Genomic DNA, 18,318 nt, shown 5'->3' on the forward strand with positions numbered 1-18,318 from the left:
ACAGGAGGAGGCCTCCTGCAGCTCTGCAGGGCTCAGCTTGGGGTCACCTTTACTGCCAGCCAGCAGCCGTGCAGATGCACCCCCATGTGCCCACAGTCCCCCCAGTGCTCGCTGGCAGAAGTGGGGCAGGCACAGCCTTGCCCATCCCCTGTGCCTGCTTCCAGAGCCACCTGGTGGGAGGCTCTGAACCACAGCTCCCTTCTCAGGCTCCTCCTGGATGCTCAGAGGGCCCTTGGGATCCAGCAAGTCGTGGACCTGCTCACTGCAGACCTGCAGCAGGGAGCTCCAGGTCAGGTTGAGTTTTGGCTCCTTAAAGGGCAGCGGCAGAGCAGCTCTGGAGGCCAGGGCCACACTCAGCCTGGTGCCCACCCAACAGCACCTCTGGCATCTCATGCCAGCAAGAGCAGGTGAAGGTGTCCTAAGGGCAGAGCTCAGGAGGCCTTTCCCACCACAGAGCCCTAATCAACCTCGTAGCTTTGAGACGGTGACCTCCTCCCAGCTCCGGAGCCTGCCCCCACACCCTCCCCGTCCCAACCGCCGCCGGTGCCCCCGGAGCTGCCGTTATAAACCTCCCAGCCCTACGCTTTGGCACCGCCCGCAAGGATCCTGCAGCATCTTCGGGTCCCCACAGCCACCCTAACGCTGCGACACTCACCTGGGGGTCCCCAGAGCCCCTCCTCACCCTGACCCCTGTTCCATAACTCACCCCCACAGCCATGCGCCCTCCCCACGACCCCACCGTATTTCGTCCCAGGTGCTCCCGCCGCCGGCACCGGCACTCTGCCCGGGACCCTACCCCACTGCGTCCTAGGTGCCACCGGCACTGACCCCAGCACACTGCCCGGGACCCTACCCCGCTACGTCCTAGGTGCCGCCGGCACCGGCACTCTGCCCGGGACCCGAACCCACTGCGTCCTAGGTGCCACCGGCACTGACCCCAGCACACTGCCCGGGACCCTACGCCGCTACGTCCTAGGTGCCGCCGGCACCGGCACACTGCCCGGGACCCTGACCCACCACGTCCTAGGCGGTTCTGTCCCCGGCACCGGCACACCGCCCGGGACCCTAACCGACTGCGTCCTAGGTGCCACCGGCACTGACCCCAGCACACTGCCCAGGACCCTACCCCGCTACGTCCTAGGTGCCGCCGGCACCGGCACTCTGCCCGGGACCCTAACCCACTGCATCCTAGGCGGTTCTGTCCCCGGCACCGGCACACTGCCGCCGGCACCGGCACACTGCCCGGGACCCTAACCCACTACGTCCTAGGCGGTTCTGTCCCCGGCACCGGCACACTGCCGCCGGCACCGGCACCCTGCCCGGGACCCGAACCCACTGCATCCTAGGCAGTTCTGTCGCCGGCACCGGCACACTGCCCGGGACCTTACCCCCACTTCGTCCTAGGTGCTTCCGGCACCGGTAGACTGCCGCCGGCCCCAGTGCCCTCCCCGGGACCCTACCCCACTTCGTCCTAGGTGCTTCCCGCACCGGCACACTGCCCCTCTCGACACGGAGTCCGTACCGATAGCCCTCCCCGTGACCCTACCCAACGCGGTCCCGGTCGCTTCCACCACCACCGCCTCCCGCACAGCGGCAGCCTCGCCCCCTGCCCTCGCAGGCGCCCCCGGGACGCCGCCGTCGCTCCACTGCCGGTGTCCGGCACCGGCTGGAGGCTCTTAAATAGTCCCGCCGACCACGCCCCCCAGCGCTCATTGGTCAAGCGTCGAACGCAGCCTCCCATTGGCTCCTCCGCGCCCTGCGCCCCACCCGCTCCCGCCCCCGCACTCCCGCCCTCTCCGCGCAGTGCACCATGGGAGCTGTAGTCCCGCCGGTCCCTGGCATCGCCTTTGGCTCCGTCCCCGACCCTGCCCTGGCCACCGCTGGCACCTGAGGCAGGCAGCGCTTACGGACCCAGCGCTGCCCAGCGAAGAGAGCCCAACCAAGGGCCCGGGGGTGTTCTGAGCGGCTCAGGACCCCACACGATGCCAGCCGCGCCGGTGGCTGCTGTCACACCAGACCTGAATAGGAGCTTCTGCCCGCCGGTGGCTGCTGCCAGCTCCGGTCCCAACGAGCCCCCGCGGTCAGCCACGGCCTTGCCCTCCCTCGTTAGCGCTTGAACCCACCGTTAGTTACCGGGAGGGGTGAGTGATGGGTTAGTGCAAGGGCTGAACTCCCCCAACTGCCTCCTGCCTGCACCGCCCGCTCCGCGCTGTGCACCAAGGTCGGTCCCTGGCATCACCTTTGGCTCCATCCCTGACCCTGCCCTGGCCACCGCTGGCACCTGAGGCAGGCAGCACTTGCGGACCCAGCGCTGCCCAGCGAAGAGAGCCCAGCCAAGGGCCCGGGGGTGTTCTGAGCGGCTCAGGACCCCACACGGTGCCAGCCGCGCCCGTGGCTGCTGTCACACCAGACCTGAATAGGAGCTTCTGCCCGCCGGTGGCTGCTGCCAGCTCCGGTCCCAACGAGCCCCCGCGGCCAGCCACGGCCTCGCCCTCCCTCGTTAGCGCTTGAACCCACCGTTAGTTACCGGGAGGGGTGAGTGATGGGTTAGTGCAAAGGCTGAGCTCCCCCAACTGCCTCCCGTCTCTGCTCTCTCCTGCCTGCACCGCCCGCTCCGCGCTGTGCACCAAGGTCGGTCCCTGGCATCACCTTTGGCTCCATCCCCGACCCTGCCCTGGGCACCGCTGGCACCTGAGGCGGCTGAACTCCCCCAGCTGCCTCCCGTCTCTGCTCTCCTTACCAGGAGTTAAGGAAGCGAAGAGGGAATAAAAGCAGAGGGAGAGTTTCCAGTTGACTTGAACAGAGGTTTTACTCCGTAGCCACCAGGATATCATCGGTACATAAAGAGAACAGAAGGAAAAAGGCATCCCGGAGCGGGTTAAAACCGCAGCCGCCCGCCCCGGGATCGGAAAGGTGAAAGCCTGAGGCTCTCCTTCTCCAAGGTCCTAAAGCAGCTCAGCTCTAAGCGTCCCAGCACTAAATTCGTGGCTCTGGAAGCAGGGAATATGATGCGGGTCCAAGCCCTGCAAGCAGGCATCAGCTTCTGGCAGAGGAGAGCTCCCTGCAGCGAGCCTCCAGCCGGGCTCGCTGCCAGGCTGTGCGGGCAAGGCGAAGCTCCTGCCCCTCCCTGCTCCCTTCAGTCCTGTTTGGTTCCTCCCCTCAGGTTGGGCTCGATGACCTTAGAAGGCTTTGCCCAACCTTAGTCAAGGAATGATTGAGGCTGGAATCGACCTCTGAGGCTGTTAAGTGCAGCCTGTGACCTAACACACCGACCAGACCTTGGCACTGAGTGGCACAGCCAAGCTCTCACAGACTCACCCAGCTTGGCAGAGAGCTCCAGGCTCAGCCAGGCCAACCTAGCACCCAGTCCTGCCCAACCAACCACACCATGGCACTCAGTGCCAACCTAGCACCCAGCCCTGCCCAAACAACCACACCATGGCACTCAGTGCCCAACCTAGCACCCAGCCCTGCCCAAACAACCAGATCAGGGCACTCAGTGCCAACCTAGCACCCAGCCCTGCCCAACCAACCACACCATGGCACTCAGTGCCAACCTAGCACCCAGCCCTGCCCAAACAACCACACCATGGCACTCAGTGCCCAGCCAGCCTTGCCTCCAACCCCTCCAGCCACAGCCTCTCCACCACCTCCCTGGGCAGCCCATGCCAGTGCCAATCACTCTCTCTGCCAGCAGCTTCCTCCTCACAGCCAGCCCACACCTGCCCTGCCACAGCTTCAGCCTGGGGCCCCTTCTGCTGCTGCTGCCTGCCTGGCACCAGAGCCCAACCCCACCTGGCTACAGCCTCCCTGCAGGCAGCTGCAGGCAGCAATCAGCTCTGCCCTGAGCCTCCTCTGCTGCAGCCTGCACCCCCCCAGCTCCCTCAGCCTCTCCTCACAGGGCTGTGCTCCAGGCCCCTCCCCAGCCTTGCTGCCCTTCTCTCAGCACCTTCCAGCACCTCAGCAGCTCTCTGCAATTCAGGAGCCCACAGCAGGACACAGCACTCCAGGTGCAGCCAGGGATGGTGACTCCTCCACCTCCCAGCATCTCACAACTCAGTGATTCTGTGACAGTGGCAGAAGGGACATCTCTGGAGCTCCTTGCCCAAGGTAAGCTATTAGGAAAGCAACCAAAAGCCCTCTTAAAGTGGCTCATGGCTCACTGAAGGGGAAACTGAGGCACAGCACATTGAGCCCTCCTCCTCTGTCGGGATGGGAGCTCGCTCTCAGCAGGCAGGCAGGCAGGGAGGTGCAGCCAGCAGCTAGTCCTGGGAGACTGTGGTGGCTTTGTCATGTCTGATGATGTTGGAGAGGGAGCCTGTGGTCTCCTTTGTCTTGGGGTAGTAGAGGACAACCAACCAGATGAGGATGAAGACTCCTGCAGGGGGAAGGAGGCAGACGTTCAGCAGCAGCAGTAGCAGCAGATGCAGGCAGGAAGCATCCTGCCAGGATGCTGCTGGCAGCACTTCCCTGCTGCTTCCAGAAGGTTACCCCAGGACAACCTCCCCATCCTTCAGGTGAACCCTTTAGGGTAGATAATGTCCCTGTTCCTCTGCCAAGGAAATGGCTTCTTTGGAGACAAATCACCTGTGGGGGTTTGGATGTGGTTGGGAAGCCCCAACCAGCTCCACAATGGTGCTTGGGACCTCATCCTTTACACCCTCTGCCAGGGGTGGGGGAAGGGCATGACAGTGCTGGGAAGATGCTGGTACCTTGGCACCCCCTGGTCAACCTCTATCTTCAACCCCCCCCTCCCCAAACCCAAAGAACCCAGCTCAGAGCTCTGCCTGACCTTGGAGAGAGTTGAGGACAGTGAAGAGGTAGAGCACAGGGGCAGAGGAGGTGCCATGGGTGAGGAATGCCAAGGCCCAGGTGGCTCCCAGAAGGCAGAAGAGTCCCAATGCCACCAGAGCCACCTTCCATGCCCTGCGACCTGGCTGCCCTGCCCCTCTGCCCTGCAGGCAGCAGCTCTTGTGCAGCACCACAGCAAAAACAGCCACGTTGAAGAGGAAGATGAGGCCAAAGTAGCCACAGTTGGTGATGTAATGGACCAAGAGGTGTTTGGGAGTGATCCAGCACCTGTAAAGAAACAGCTGCAGTGCTTCCAGGAGCTCTGCCAGCCCCAGCAGCACCCATGGGGACACGGCTGGGGTGGGGGGGTGGGAGGACACCGTTGTGCTGGGGAGGTTCTTTGAGGTCAGAAGGAAGGAGTGGGGACAGTGATGCAGGTCCCCTGCCCTCACATTGCTCAGCTGGGAAGCTCCAGGTGGACCTTGGATGTCACCACCTGAGCTAGAGGTCTGCAGGCAGTGATGCAGATCCACCACTGCCAACAGCTGGGAGGGAGCCTGAGGCAGCTCCAGGGGGACCTTGGATGTCATAGAACCAGAGGATGAAGCAGGTTGGAAGAGAGCTCCAAGCTCAGCCAGGCCAACCTAGCACCCAGCCCTGCCCAACCAACCACACCATGGCACTCAGTGCCAACCTAGCACCCAGCCCTGCCCAACCAACCACACCATGGCACTCAGTGCCCACCTAGCACCCAGCCCTGCCCAAACAACCACACCATGGCACTCAGTGCCAACCTAGCACCCAGCCCTGCCCAACCAACCACACCATGGCACTCAGTGCCAACCTAGCACCCAGCCCTGCCCAAACAACCACACCATGGCACTCAGTGCCAACCTAGCACCCAGCCCTGCCCAACCAACCACACCATGGCACTCAGTGCCAACCTAGCACCCAGCCCTGCCCAAACAACCACACCATGGCACTCAGTGCCAACCTAGCACCCAGCCCTGCCCAAACAACCACACCATGGCACTCAGTGCCCAGCCAGCCTTGCCTCCAACCCCTCCAGCCACGGCCACTCCACCACCTCCCTGGGCAGCCCATGCCAGTGCCAATCACTCTCTCTGCCAGCAGCTTCCTCCTCACAGCCAGCCCACACCTGCCCTGCCACAGCTTCAGCCTGGGGCCCCTCCTGCTGCTGCTGCCTGCCTGGCACCAGAGCCCAACCCCACCTGGCTACAGCCTCCCTGCAGGCAGCTGCAGGCAGCAATCAGCTCTGCCCTGAGGCTCCTCTGCTGCAGCCTGCACCCCCCCAGCTCCCTCAGCCTCTCCTCACAGGGCTGTGCTCCAGGCCCCTCCCCAGCCTTGCTGCCCTTCTCTCAGCACCTTCCAGCACCTCAGCAGCTCTCTGCAATTCAGGAGCCCACAGCTGGACACAGCACTCCAGGGCTGGCCTGAGCAGGGCTGGGCACAGGGGCACAAGAACCTCCCTTCTCCTGCTGCCCACACTGCTCCTCAGCCAGCCCAGGATGCCACTGGCTCTGCTGCCCACCTGGGCACACTGCTGCCTCCTCTGCAGCTGCTCTCTCACAGCACCCCCAGGGCCCTCTCTGCCTGCCTGCTCTCAGCCCCTCTGGCCCCAGCCTGCACTGCTGCTTGGGGCTGCTGTGGCCAAAGTGCACAACCTGCCCTTGGCCTTCTTCACTCTCATCCCCTTGGCCTCTGCCCACCCATGCAGCCTGCCCAGGTCCCTCTGCAGGGCTCTGCTGCCCTCCAACAGCTCCACAGCTGCTCCTGGCTTGCTGCCATCTGCAGCCTCACTGCTGCTGGACTCAGTCCCCTGCCCCAGAGAATCCATAAAGATATTGCCCTGGCCTGTGCCCAGCACTGCTCCCTGGGGCACACCACTGGTGCCAGCTGCCAGCTGGATGTGACACCCCAAGACCTAGATGCCAGCACGCATGAAGCATCTGTGCAGGAGGGGAGGTGGTGGTGGTGGTGGTGGTTACCATGGCTGTAGCTGCTGTGTTGTAACCACAATTGGGGAAGCAGAAGTGTGGTGCAAAGCTGCTCAGGATGGACACCACCCCACCCAAGCACCCTGCTCCTGGCAGGACCAGGTTCCTGCTCCCTGTGCCCAAGGGGGACCTCCTAAGCCCTGTGGCTGGTGGCACACGCACAGGTGGGCTATGGGCTGCTGCTCCAAGGTCTGGATGCTGTATTCTCCATAGCTGCCAATGAGTCCTGCCACCCCCACCACGAGGACAGGGAAGCCTGCAAGGAGAGCAAGAGAGACCCATGGTGGGCACCAGGGATGGTTTGGGGGTTCACACAGGTGCTAGGGGCACAGTGGTTGCTATAGGAACACGGTGTGGGTGGTGACCCTTGAGGTGCCTCCTAACCTCCTTGTGCCATCATCTGCCACCCCAACCCACCAAGGTGCTAGCAGTGGAGGAAGGAATGTCCTGAGGGGATCAGCTGCTTGGTTGATGCCCAGTGGGATGGGAGGGGTGTGTGGGGCAGGGGGGGCACAGGAGCTGTCATGCATTTGGTGCACCCAGCACAGAGTCACACAGCTGTTTCAGCTGAAAGAGAGCATCCAACACACAGCATCCCACACACAGCATCCCACACACACAGCATCCCCCACACAGCATCCCACACACAGCATCCCTCACACAGCATCCCTCACACACAGCATCCCCCACACAGCATCCCACATACACAGCATCCCTCACACACAGCATCCCCCACACAGCATCCCACACACAGCATCCCACACACAGCATCCCACACACACAGCATCCCCCAAACAGCATCCCCCACACACAGCATCCCTCACACACAGCATCCCACACACAGCATCCCACACACACAGCATCCCCCACACAGCATCCCTCACACAGCATCCCACACACACAGCATCCCACACACAGCATCCCACACACACAGCATCCCACAAACAGCATCCCCCACACAGCATCCCACACACAGCATCCCACACACAGCATCCCCCACACACAGCATCCCACACACACAGCATTCCCCACACAGCATCCCACACACAGCATCCCACACACACAGCATTCCCCACACAGCATCCCACATACACAGCATCCCACACACAGCATCCCACACACACAGCATCCCACACACACAGCATCCCACACACACAGCATCCCACACACAGCATCCCACACACTGCATCCCACACACAGCATCCCACACACAGCATCCCACACACACAGCATCCCCCAAACAGCATCCCTCACACAGCATCCCCCATACACAGCATCCCCCACACAGCATCCCACACACACAGCATCCCACACACACAGCATCCCCCACACACAGCATCCCCCACACAGCATCCCCCACACAGCATCCCACACACACAGCATCCCACACACACAGCATCCCACACACGCAGCATCCCACACACTGCATTCCACACACAGCATCCCACACAGCATCCCACACACACAGCATCCCACACACAGCATCCCTCACACAGCATCCCTCACACACACAGCATCCCCCTCACACAGCATCCCACACACAGAGCATCACAGCATGATAAGGGTTGGAAGGGACCTCCATAGCTCATTGAGTCCAACCTCTCCTGCCAGAGCAGGAGCAGAGAATCCAGGACAGGTGGCTCAGGAACATATCCAGACAGGGCTGGAAAGGCTCCAGAGAAGGAGACTCCACAGCCTCTCTGGGCAGCCTGTGCCAGGCTCTGGGACCCTCACACTCAAGAAGTTCTTCCTCCTGTTGAGGTGGAACTTCCTGTGCTTCAGTTTGTACCCATTGCCCCTTGTCCTGTGCCAGGGCACAAGTGAACAGAGGCTGTCCCTGTCCCTCCCTTCCTCACCCTCAGCCCTCAGATATCAACAAACATTGCCCAGGTTCCCTCTAAGTCTTCTCTTCACCAGACCAAACACCCCTGGGTCCTTCAGCCTCTCTTCATGGGGCAGTGCTTCAGCCCCTTCATCATCTTCCTAGCCCTCCCTCAGCCTCTCTCCAGCAGATCCCTGTCCCTCCTGAACTGGGCTGGGGGGGGGGGGGGGGCAGAACTGGATGCAACATTCCAGGTGAGGTCTCACCAGGGCAGAGTAGAGGAGGAGGATGAGAACCTCCCTCCATCTGCTGCCCACACTCTTAATGCCACCCACCAAGACCATAGAGTCCAACCCTCAACCCAATGCCACTCAACCATGTCCCCAAATGCCACATCCACAGGTTTCTTAAACACCTCCAGGGCCCTGGAAGAGCTGTGGGCAGGATGGGCACTTGCTTGTCACCCACTGCCCCCACACCCAGCAGGCTGCTGGCACTCACCCCAGCCGACCAGGCACAGCTTCGCCAGGTAGCGGTGGATGTAGGTGCCAAGGACCTTGACGAAGAGGAGGTAGAGGTGGCAACCCTCCAGTGCCATCCATGTGAAGCAGCAGAGCAGGCAGTAGTGGGTGAACCCCCCCAAGGCCTTGCAGGTGCCAGGCTGGCTCCCAGCAGCCAGCCTGCTGTTGAGCAGGAAGGCCAAGTTGAGGAGGAAGAGGCTGCTCACCAGGTTCAGATGCAGCCCCAGGTTGATGCGAAGGCTCTCCTCAAACCTAAAGCCACACCTGAGAGTCCCCAGGAGGGGAGGAGGAAGAGGAGAGGCTCACAGCCTGAGCAGGCTCCAAAGCCATCTTCTCAGCAAGTTTTAGCCACAGCTGCCCCAAGGCTGAGCCCAGCCTGAGGCTGCTGCTGGCACATCCTACCTCAAAAAGAGGCAGAAAGCGATGGTGAGGATGGAGAAGGCTGCGGCTACCCCGCAGCTGGCAGTGGCAACAGCCAGCAGGGGTTGTGCTGTGGCTTCATCCAGAGCTGGGTTCTGCCAAGTGTGCACATTGGGTTAGCCTGGACCTCACCTAGACCTCACCTCAGCTCCCAGAGCTGATAACCACAGAGTCACAGAAGGGCAGGGGCTGGAAGGGACCTCCAAAGCTCATTCAGTCCAACCCACACACAATCTGTGCCCCCTAGAAGCTCTCAGTGGAGTAAGGGATGAGTTTTAGTGGTCATGGAGTTGGGTTGAGGGTTGGACTTGATGATCTTGGAGGTCTTCTCCAGCCAGAAGAGTTCTGTGATGCTACAGGTGACTGCCAGCAGAGAGTCACAGAAGGTCAAGGGCTGGAAGGGACCTCCAAAGCTCATCCAGTCCAACCCACACACAATCTGTGCCCCCTAGAAGCTCTCAGAGGAGATGCTCAGTGGAGTAAGGGATGAGTTTTAGTGGTCATGGTGTTGGGTTGAGGGTTGGACTTGATGATCTTGGAGGTCTTCTCCAGTCAGGAGAGTTCTGTGATGCTACAGGTGACTGCCAGCAGAGAGTCACAGAAGGGCAGGGGCTAGAAGGGACCCCCAAAGCTCATCCAGTCCAACCCACACACAATCTGTGCCCCCTAGAAGCTCTCAGAGGAGATGCTCAGTGGAGTAAGGGATGAGTTTTAATGGTCATGGAGTTGGGTTGAGGGTTGGACTTGATGATCTTGGAGGTCTTCTCCAGCCAGAAGAGTTCTGTGATGCTACAGGTGACTGCCAGCAGAGAGTCACAGAAGGGCAGGGGCTGGAAGAGACCTCCAAAGCTCATCCAGTCCAACCTCCCTGTGCCATAGGCAGGGACACTTCCCACTAGAACAGGTTGCTCAAGGCCTCATCCAAGCTGGCATTGAACACCTCCAGGGAGGTTGTGGAGCACAGAAGCACCCAATGTGATCTTTGATCACATTGGGTGCTTCTGTGCTCCACAACCTCCCTGGGCAACCTGTGCCAGGGTCTCTCCACCCTCAACCTGTGCCAGTGTCTCACCACCCTCAACCTGTGCCAGTGTCTCACCACCCTCCCCTCTTAATCAACATGAATGAAGTCACCTCTCAGGCTCCTCTTCTCCAAGGCTAAAGAGCTTCAGCTCCCTCAAGCTCTCCCCACCAGGGTGGACCACCCCAAATACCCTCTTGGGAACCTCTACCAGGAGCCAGGACCCCAACCCTTGCTGCTCCAGAGCCTGTGGGCAGGCTGGGAGCTATTTCCACCCTTCAGCTGCTGAGCCTTAAGCTTGAGTGCAGGACCTGAGCTTGCCTGAGTGTCCCTGAGCTTGTGGCACCTCGAAGGGCCACCAATGTAGGGCAGGTGGCACCGACAGGGTATGAGCAGGAGGGGAGTGGGATTGTCACCAGGAGGGAGGGGATGGGAGTGGGATTGTCACCAGGAGGAGAGTGAAGAAGGTGAGGTGGTCACAGGAGCAGACTGTCCCTTCATCCCCGGGCTGGGTGGCACATCCACTGCTGCTCCAGCCTCCTGCCAGTCCTGGAGGGTGGCATAGCTGTGAGCAGTGGGCACAGCACCCCAGCCCCTCACCCAACCCTGCCCAGGACCATACCTTTGGTGGCATCCCAGAAGACACATTGTGGGGTGAGACCCTGCAAGAGGGGAGCACAAAGTCAGCCTTTGCCACGCTGAGGGGCAGAGGAGGGGTAAACCACAGCCCACTTACTTGAGGCAGCTGCCCATGGGCAAAGCTGAGCTTCACAGGGTGCTGTAGCCCAGAGATGCCAGTCTCCCCAACTGTGATGCCCACCACGGTGTCATCCAGGACCTTTCCTGTCTGGTTGACCTCCTGGATGGGAGCAACTCTGCCTGAGCACCAGCCAGCAGGTAGCAGGTGCCAGCTGGAGGGGCGCTGGCAGTGCCAGCTGATACCTTGAACATGCCAAAGTGCCGGAGGTTGAGGACTGTCACCACCAGGCGAGCTGCCAGGCTGCTCAGGGACTGGAAGATCTCCCTGGGCAGGTGGATTTTGCCTGCTTTCCTCTCTTCAGTCACCTCCAGCAACCTGGGGCCCTGTGGTGGAGAATAGCAGTGGTGAGGGGGGCACCTTGCTGGCAGCATCACCTCGCTGCTGGCATCATCACATCTCTGCTGGCATCATCACCTCACTGCTGGCAGCATCACCTCGCTGCTGGCATCATCACCTCTCTGCTGGCAGCATCACCTCGCTGCTGGCAGCATCACCTCTCTGATGGCAGCATCACCTCTCTGATGGCAACATCACCTCTCTGATGGCAGCATCACCTCTCTGATGGCAGCATCACCTCTCTGCTGACATCATCACCTCTCTGATGACATCATCACCTCATTGCTGGCAGCATCATCTCTCTGCTGGCAGCATCACCTCGCTGCTGGCATCATCACCTCACTGCTGGCAGCATCACCTCTCTGATGGCAGCATCACTTCTGTGATGGCAACATCACCTCTCTGATGGCAACATCATCTCTCTGCTGGCAGCATCACCTCTCTGCTGGCAGCATCATCTCTCTGCTGGCATCATCACCTCTCTGCTGGCAGCATCACCTCGCTGCTGGCATCATCACCTCACTGCTGGCAGCATCACCTCTCTGATGGCAGCATCACTTCTGTGATGGCAACATCACCTCTCTGATGGCAACATCATCTCTCTGCTGGCAGCATCACCTCTCTGCTGGCAGCATCACCTCGCTGCTGGCATCATCACATCTCTGCTGGCATCATCACCTCACTGCTGGCAGCATCACATCTCTGCTGGCAGCATCACCTCTCTGATGGCAGCATCACCTCTCTGCTGGCAGCATCACCTCTCTGCTGGCAGCATCACCTCTCTGATGGCAGCATCACCTCTCTGATGACATCATCACCTCATTGCTGGCAGCATCACCTCTCTGCTGGCAGCATCACCTCTCTGCTGACATCATCACCTCGCTGCTGGCAGCATCACCTCACTGCTGGCATAATCACATCTCTGCTGGCAGCATCACCTCTCTGCTGGCAGCATCATCTCTGTGATGGCATCATCACCTCTCTGCTGGCAGCATCATCTCTCTGCTGGCATCACCTCTCTGATGGCAACATCACCTCTGTGATGGCAACATCACCTCTCTGCTGGCAGCATCACCTCTGGGATGGCAGCATCACCTCTCTGCTGGCAGCATCACCTCTCTGCTGACATCACCTCACTACTGGCATCATCATCTCTCTGCTGGCAGCATCACCTCTCTGCTGATATCATCACCTCTCTGATGACATCATCACCTCTCTGCTGACATCACCTCTCTGTTGACATCATCACCTCTCCACTGGCAGCATCATCTCTCTGATGACATCACCACCTCGGACACACAAGGCTGACCCTGGATGTCCTCAGGGACACCTCCAACCAGAGCAGGCTGCCCAGCAACACAGCAAGCCTGACCTTGAACGTCCTCAGGGTGCTGCAGGGACACCAGAGCCCAGGACAGAGAGGCCAAGGAATGCTCGGGAAGCAGAGGGACAGATCTCACCTCGGTGGGGGAGAAGGCGATGAGGAGATCCCGGGTGAGAGCCCTGCTGACGTTCAGCAGCAGCACCTTCAGCCCCTCCAGCCTGCCCTGCAGCGCAGGTCCCGCCGACTGCAGCAGCCTGCGGGGATGGGAGGGTCGTGGCACCAGGGGGGGAGGGGGGACACGGAGGGTTGTGAGCCCCCCAGAGGCCACCCGGAGCCAACCCTTACCCTCTACCTGAGCCAACGTTCCCGCAGGCAGGCACAGGCAGGGCTGCTGGAGCGCCCCAGCTCGGAGCAGTGCCAGGGCAGGGCAGCGCTGGGGGTACCAGGCTCTTGCTCCTCCGACTCCACCAACATGTTGCAGCAGAGGGGGGGTCCATCACCCCGCTTCAGGGCTGGGCAGGAGGGCATCGAGGTGACTGCTGGGTGCCAGGGTACTGGAGGGGAGGGTTGAAGGGGAACACTCACCAGTGCATTGCTCCAGCTTGCCAGCGGCGTCTGGAAGAGGAGGGAGGAGGAATCAGTGGCAGACAAGCTCCAGAGTCTGGCAGCAGTGAGCTTGCACATGGAGCAAACCAGGAGCAGCTGTGGGAGGGGAGCAGAGCCCTGCAGAGGGACCTGGGCAGGCTGCATGGGTGGGCAGAGGCCAAGGGGATGAGAGTGAAGAAGGCCAAGGGCAGGTTGTGCACTTTGGCCACAGCAGCCCCAAGCAGCAGTGCAGGCTGGGGCCAGAGGGGCTGAGAGCAGGCAGGCAGAGAGGGCCCTGGGGGTGCTGTGAGAGAGCAGCTGCAGAGGAGGCAGCAGTGTGCCCAGGTGGGCAGCAGAGCCAGTGGCATCCTGGGCTGGCTGAGGAGCAGTGTGGGCAGCAGGAGAAGGGAGGTTCTTGTGCCCCTGTGCCCAGCCCTGCTCAGGCCAGCCCTGGAGTGCTGTGTCCAGCTGTGGGCTCCTGAATTGCAGAGAGCTGCTGAGGTGCTGGAAGGTGCTGAGAGAAGGGCAGCAAGGCTGGGGAGGGGCCTGGAGCACAGCCCTGTGAGGAGAGGCTGAGGGAGCTGGGGGGGTGCAGGCTGCAGCAGAGGAGGCTCAGGGCAGAGCTGATTGCTGCCTGCAGCTGCCTGCAGGGAGGCTGTAGCCAGGTGGGGTTGGGCTCTGGTGCCAGGCAGGCAGCAGCAGCAGAAGGGGCCCCAGGCTGAAGCTGTGGCAGGGCAGGTGTGGGCTGGCTGTGAGGAGGAAGCTGCTGGCAGAGAGAGTGATTGGCACTGGCATGGGCTGCCCAGGGAGGTGGTGGAGTGGCCGTGGCTGGAGGGGTTGGAGGCAAGGCTGGCTGGGCACTGAGTGCCATGGTGTGGTTGGTTGGGCAGGGCTGGGTGCTAGGTTGGCACTGAGTGCCATGGTGTGGTTGGTTGGGCAGGGCTGGGTGCTAGGTTGGCACTGAGTGCCATGGTGTGGTTGTTTGGGCAGGGCTGGGTGCTAGGTTGGCACTGAGTGCCATGGTGTGGTTGGTTGGGCAGGGCTGGGTGCTAGGTTGGCACTGAGTGCCATGGTGTGGTTGGTTGGGCAGGGCTGGGTGCTCTCTTCCAACCTGCTGATTCTATGGTTCTATGAGGAGCAGGAGAATCAGGCAGGTGCCAGGGTTGAAAGAAGCAGCTCTGGAGTGCCATGGACATCAAAATGCAACTGGGCAGCTATAGAGGCTGGTGAGATGCTGAGGCACAGAATAGTCTGGGTTGGAAAAGGGCCCTGAGATCATCCAGTCCAAGCAGCAACCCAACCCCAGCCATGGGCACACCTTTCTTGGCCACCTCCAGCCATGGGCACTGCACCACCTCCCTGGGCAGCCTCTGCCAAGCCCTGACCACTCCACCAGCAAAGGAATTTCTCCTCCTCTCCAACCTGAGCCTCCCCTGGCACAGTCCCAGGCCAGGTCCTCTCCTCCTATCCCCTGAGCCCAGGCAGCAGAGCCCAACCCCAGCTGGCTGCAGCCTCCTCTCAGGCAGCTGCACAGAGCAATGAGCTCTCCCTCAGCCTCCTCTTCCTCACACTGCACACCCCCAGCTCCCTCAGCTGCTCCTCCCCAGACCCTTCCCCACCTTTCCTGCCCTTCTCTGGCCCTGCTCCAGCTCCTCAATGTCCTTCTGAGACTGAGGGACCCAAAACTGACCCCAGCATCCAAGCTGTGACCTCCCCAGTGCCCACTCCAGGGGTACAATCCCTGCCCTGCTCCTGCTGCCCACAGCATCTCCAAGCTGAACCTCCCCTGGCACAGCCTGAGGCTGCTTCCCTTTGTCCTGGTGCTTGGTGCATGTGGGCAGAGCCCAGCCCCAGCTGGTTGCAGCCTCCTCTCAGGCAGCTGCACAGAGCAATGAGCTCTGCCTCAGCCTCCTCTGCTCCACACTGCACACCCCCAGCTCCCTCAGCTGCCCCTCCCCAGACCCTTCCCCACCTTTCCTGCCCTTCTCTGGCCCTTCCCCTGCCCCTCAATGTCTTACAGGCAAAGCCCCCATGCCCACCTTGGCACATCACCGTGCCCCCTCCCTGGCTGGATCACAGAAAAGACTCTGAGCTCTGGTGCCAGCTTTTACCATAGCCCCCAGCAGCATCCCAGCCTCTCTGCCAGCTCCTTGGGCACTCCAGCAGGGACAGTCCCCTTCAGGGTGCAACCTTGCCATGGTCTTTGGGTCAGTGCTTTCCTCGTGGGACAATGCACTCAGCAAGCTCCTGCAGACCTCAAACTAGGGCTGCCCACATCCCCCTCACCCACCACTCACCGGGCAACAGCAGGAGCAGCAGGGCAATGCCCAGGAACAGGCTGGTGTTGCATGCTGGGGTCTTCTGGCCAGCCCTGGCCATGCTGTGATGCTCTGCTCCCCTTCTCTGAGTGCTTCTGCTCCTCCTCCAGCTGCCCCCAGGGCGTTGTGGCTGCTCCCGAGGCCAGGGCTGTGCCCTCCTTTCCCTTCTGTGTAGAGAGAGCTCCAAGCTCATCAGGTCCAACCTAGCACCCAGCCCTGCCCAACCAACCACACCATGGCACTCAGTACCAACCTAGCACCCAGCCCTGCCCAAACAACCACACCATGGCACTCTGTGCCAACCTAGCACCCAGCCCTGCCCAAACAACCACACCATGGCACTCAGTGCCAACCAAGCACTCAGCCCTGCCCACACAACCACACCATGGCACTCAGTGCCCAGCCAGCCTTGGCTCCAACCCCTCCAGCCACGGCCACTCCATCACCTCCCTGGGCAGCCCATGCCAGTGCCAATCACTCTCTCTGCCAGCAGCTTCCTCCTCACAGCCAGCCCACACCTGCCCTGCCACAGCTTCAGCCTGGGGCCCCTTCTGCTGCTGCTGCCTGCCTGGCACCAGAGCCCAACCCCACCTGGCTACAGCCTCCCTGCAGGCAGCTGCAGGCAGCAATCAGCTCTGCCCTGAGCCTCCTCTGCTGCAGCCTGCACCCCCCCAGCTCCCTCAGCCTCTCCTCACAGGGCTGTGCTCCAGGCCCCTCCCCAGCCTTGCTGCCCTTCTCTCAGCACCTTCCAGCACCTCAGCAGCTCTCTGCAATTCAGGAGCCCACAGCTGGACACAGCACTCCAAGGCTGGCCTTGTGCCTTCCTGTGAGCTGGCAAGTGCCCTCCTGGCAGCCAGGAGGGAGGCTGCCAACCACCAGAGCTGTGTGGTTTCCTCTTTGGCCACTTCCCCTGCTTGCCTCGAGGCTCTTTTCCTTCCCCTTCTCCCCTTCATCCTGCCAAGTCCCCCTCACCCCTACCAGCCCCGAGGTGTGTTGGCACAGCCCTGTCCCATGCCGCCGGGCACAGCGCTGGGCATCGCTGCCAGCCGCGAAGCATCTCCCTGGGGAGGTGCCCCTGACCCAGGCAGGAGCTGGAGGGAGGTGGGTGAAGGTGGAGGGGGGGGGGATGAAGCACAAGCACAGCATCATCTGGAAGGGGAACTGGCGTGTGGGGGGGTGGGAGGTGTGGTGCTGCGCTTGCGAGTGGCACAAGCAGGGCACCTGTCCCCTGCCTGCCCACCAGGGAAGGTGGTGCCCGTCCTGGGAAGCCTCCCTCTTTCCACTCCCATCCTCTGCCAGCCTCCCTCTGCCGGGTAATGACAGTCCCTGGAGTCTGCAGCAGCTTCCTGCCCCGTGGCACCACCTCCCACCCCCTTCCAGCCCCCTCCAGATCAGTCCAAGCCTCCTCCAGTTCCCTTCCAACCTATTCCAACCCTCCCCATCCCCCTCCAGATCAGTCCAAGCCTCCTCCAGTTCCCTTCCAACCTATTCCAACCCTCCTCCAGTTCCCTTCCAACCTATTCCAACCCTCCCCATCCCCCTCCAGATCAGTCCAGGCCTCCTCCAAACGATTCCAACCCTCTCTGTCCCCCTCCAGATCAGTCCATTCCTCCTCCATCCCCCTCCAACCTATTCCAACTCTCTTCATCCCTCTCCAGATCAGTCCAAGCCTCCTCCAGTTCCCTTCCAACCTATTCCAACCCTCCCCATCCCCCTCCAGATCAGTCCAGGCCTCCTCCAAATGATTCCAACCCTCTCTGTCCCCCTCCAGATTAGTCCAAGCCTCCTCCATCAGCCTCCAGTCCCCTCCAGATCAATCCAAGCCTCGTCCACCCCCCTCCAACCTGTTCCAACCCTCTCCGTCCCCCTCCAGATTAGTCCAAGCCTCCTCCATCAGCCTCCAGTCCCCTCCAGATCAATCCAAGCCTCCTCCATCCCCCTCCAACCTGTTCCAACCCTCTCCATCCCCCCCAGATCAGTGCATTCTTCCTCCATCCCCCTCCAACCCCTTCCATCACTCTCCATACCCCCTCCTATCAACCCCCATCCCCCTTCCATGCCCCTCCACCCCTTCCCATGCCACTCCATCCCTCTCCAATCCCTTCCATGCTCCCCCATCTCCCTCTAACCCCTTCCATCACTCTCCATACCCCCTCCTAACAATCCCCATCCCCCTTCCATGCCCCTCCACCCCTTCCCATGCCACTCCATCCCCCTTCCATGCTCCTCCATCCCCCTCCAACCCCTTCCATCACCCTCCATATCCCCTCCCATCAACCCCCATCCCCTTTCCATGCCCCTCCACCCCTTCCCATGCCACTCCATCCCCCTTCCATGCTCCTCCAATCACTCTCCATACCCTCTCCTATCAACCCACATCCCCCTTCTGTGCCACTCCATCC

The 18,318-nt window shown here is 61.4% G+C and overlaps 1 protein-coding gene across 1 annotated transcript; it reads right to left on the reverse strand.

The window, feature by feature from the left end:
- Positions 1-3,941: 3,941 nt before the first annotated feature.
- On the reverse strand, positions 3,942-13,541 carry LOC135184250 (adhesion G protein-coupled receptor G3-like). Its single transcript, XM_064159813.1, has 11 exons — positions 13,366-13,541; positions 13,150-13,267; positions 11,536-11,676; positions 11,330-11,452; positions 11,216-11,255; positions 11,042-11,142; positions 9,555-9,667; positions 9,133-9,416; positions 6,972-7,065; positions 4,793-5,079; positions 3,942-4,378 (listed from the first exon to the last, which is right to left on the reverse strand). The coding sequence occupies exons 1-11, from the start codon at positions 13,539-13,541 to the stop codon at positions 4,263-4,265; spliced, it is 1,593 nt and encodes a 530-aa protein (XP_064015883.1). The 3' UTR covers positions 3,942-4,262.
- Between the last annotated feature and the right edge of the window lie 4,777 nt (positions 13,542-18,318).

This window comes from Pogoniulus pusillus, chromosome 20 (genome assembly GCF_015220805.1).
Source record: "Pogoniulus pusillus isolate bPogPus1 chromosome 20, bPogPus1.pri, whole genome shotgun sequence".
NCBI lineage: Eukaryota > Metazoa > Chordata > Aves > Piciformes > Lybiidae > Pogoniulus > Pogoniulus pusillus.

What these genes read in the sequence shown, in the direction of transcription:
- LOC135184250 (XM_064159813.1), bottom strand. Translation starts at nt 13,541, where the DNA reads ATGCCCTCCTGCCCAGCCCTGAAGCGGGGTGATGGACCCCCCCTCTGC. An exon ending in CCCATGGGCAGCTGCCTCAA is followed by an intron (nt 11,256 to 11,329) that starts GTAAGTGGGCTG and finishes CCCCTCTTGCAG; the next exon opens with GGTCTCACCCCACAATGTGT. An exon ending in CTTCTGGGATGCCACCAAAG is followed by an intron (nt 11,143 to 11,215) that starts GTATGGTCCTGG and finishes GCCACCCTCCAG; the next exon opens with GACTGGCAGGAGGCTGGAGC.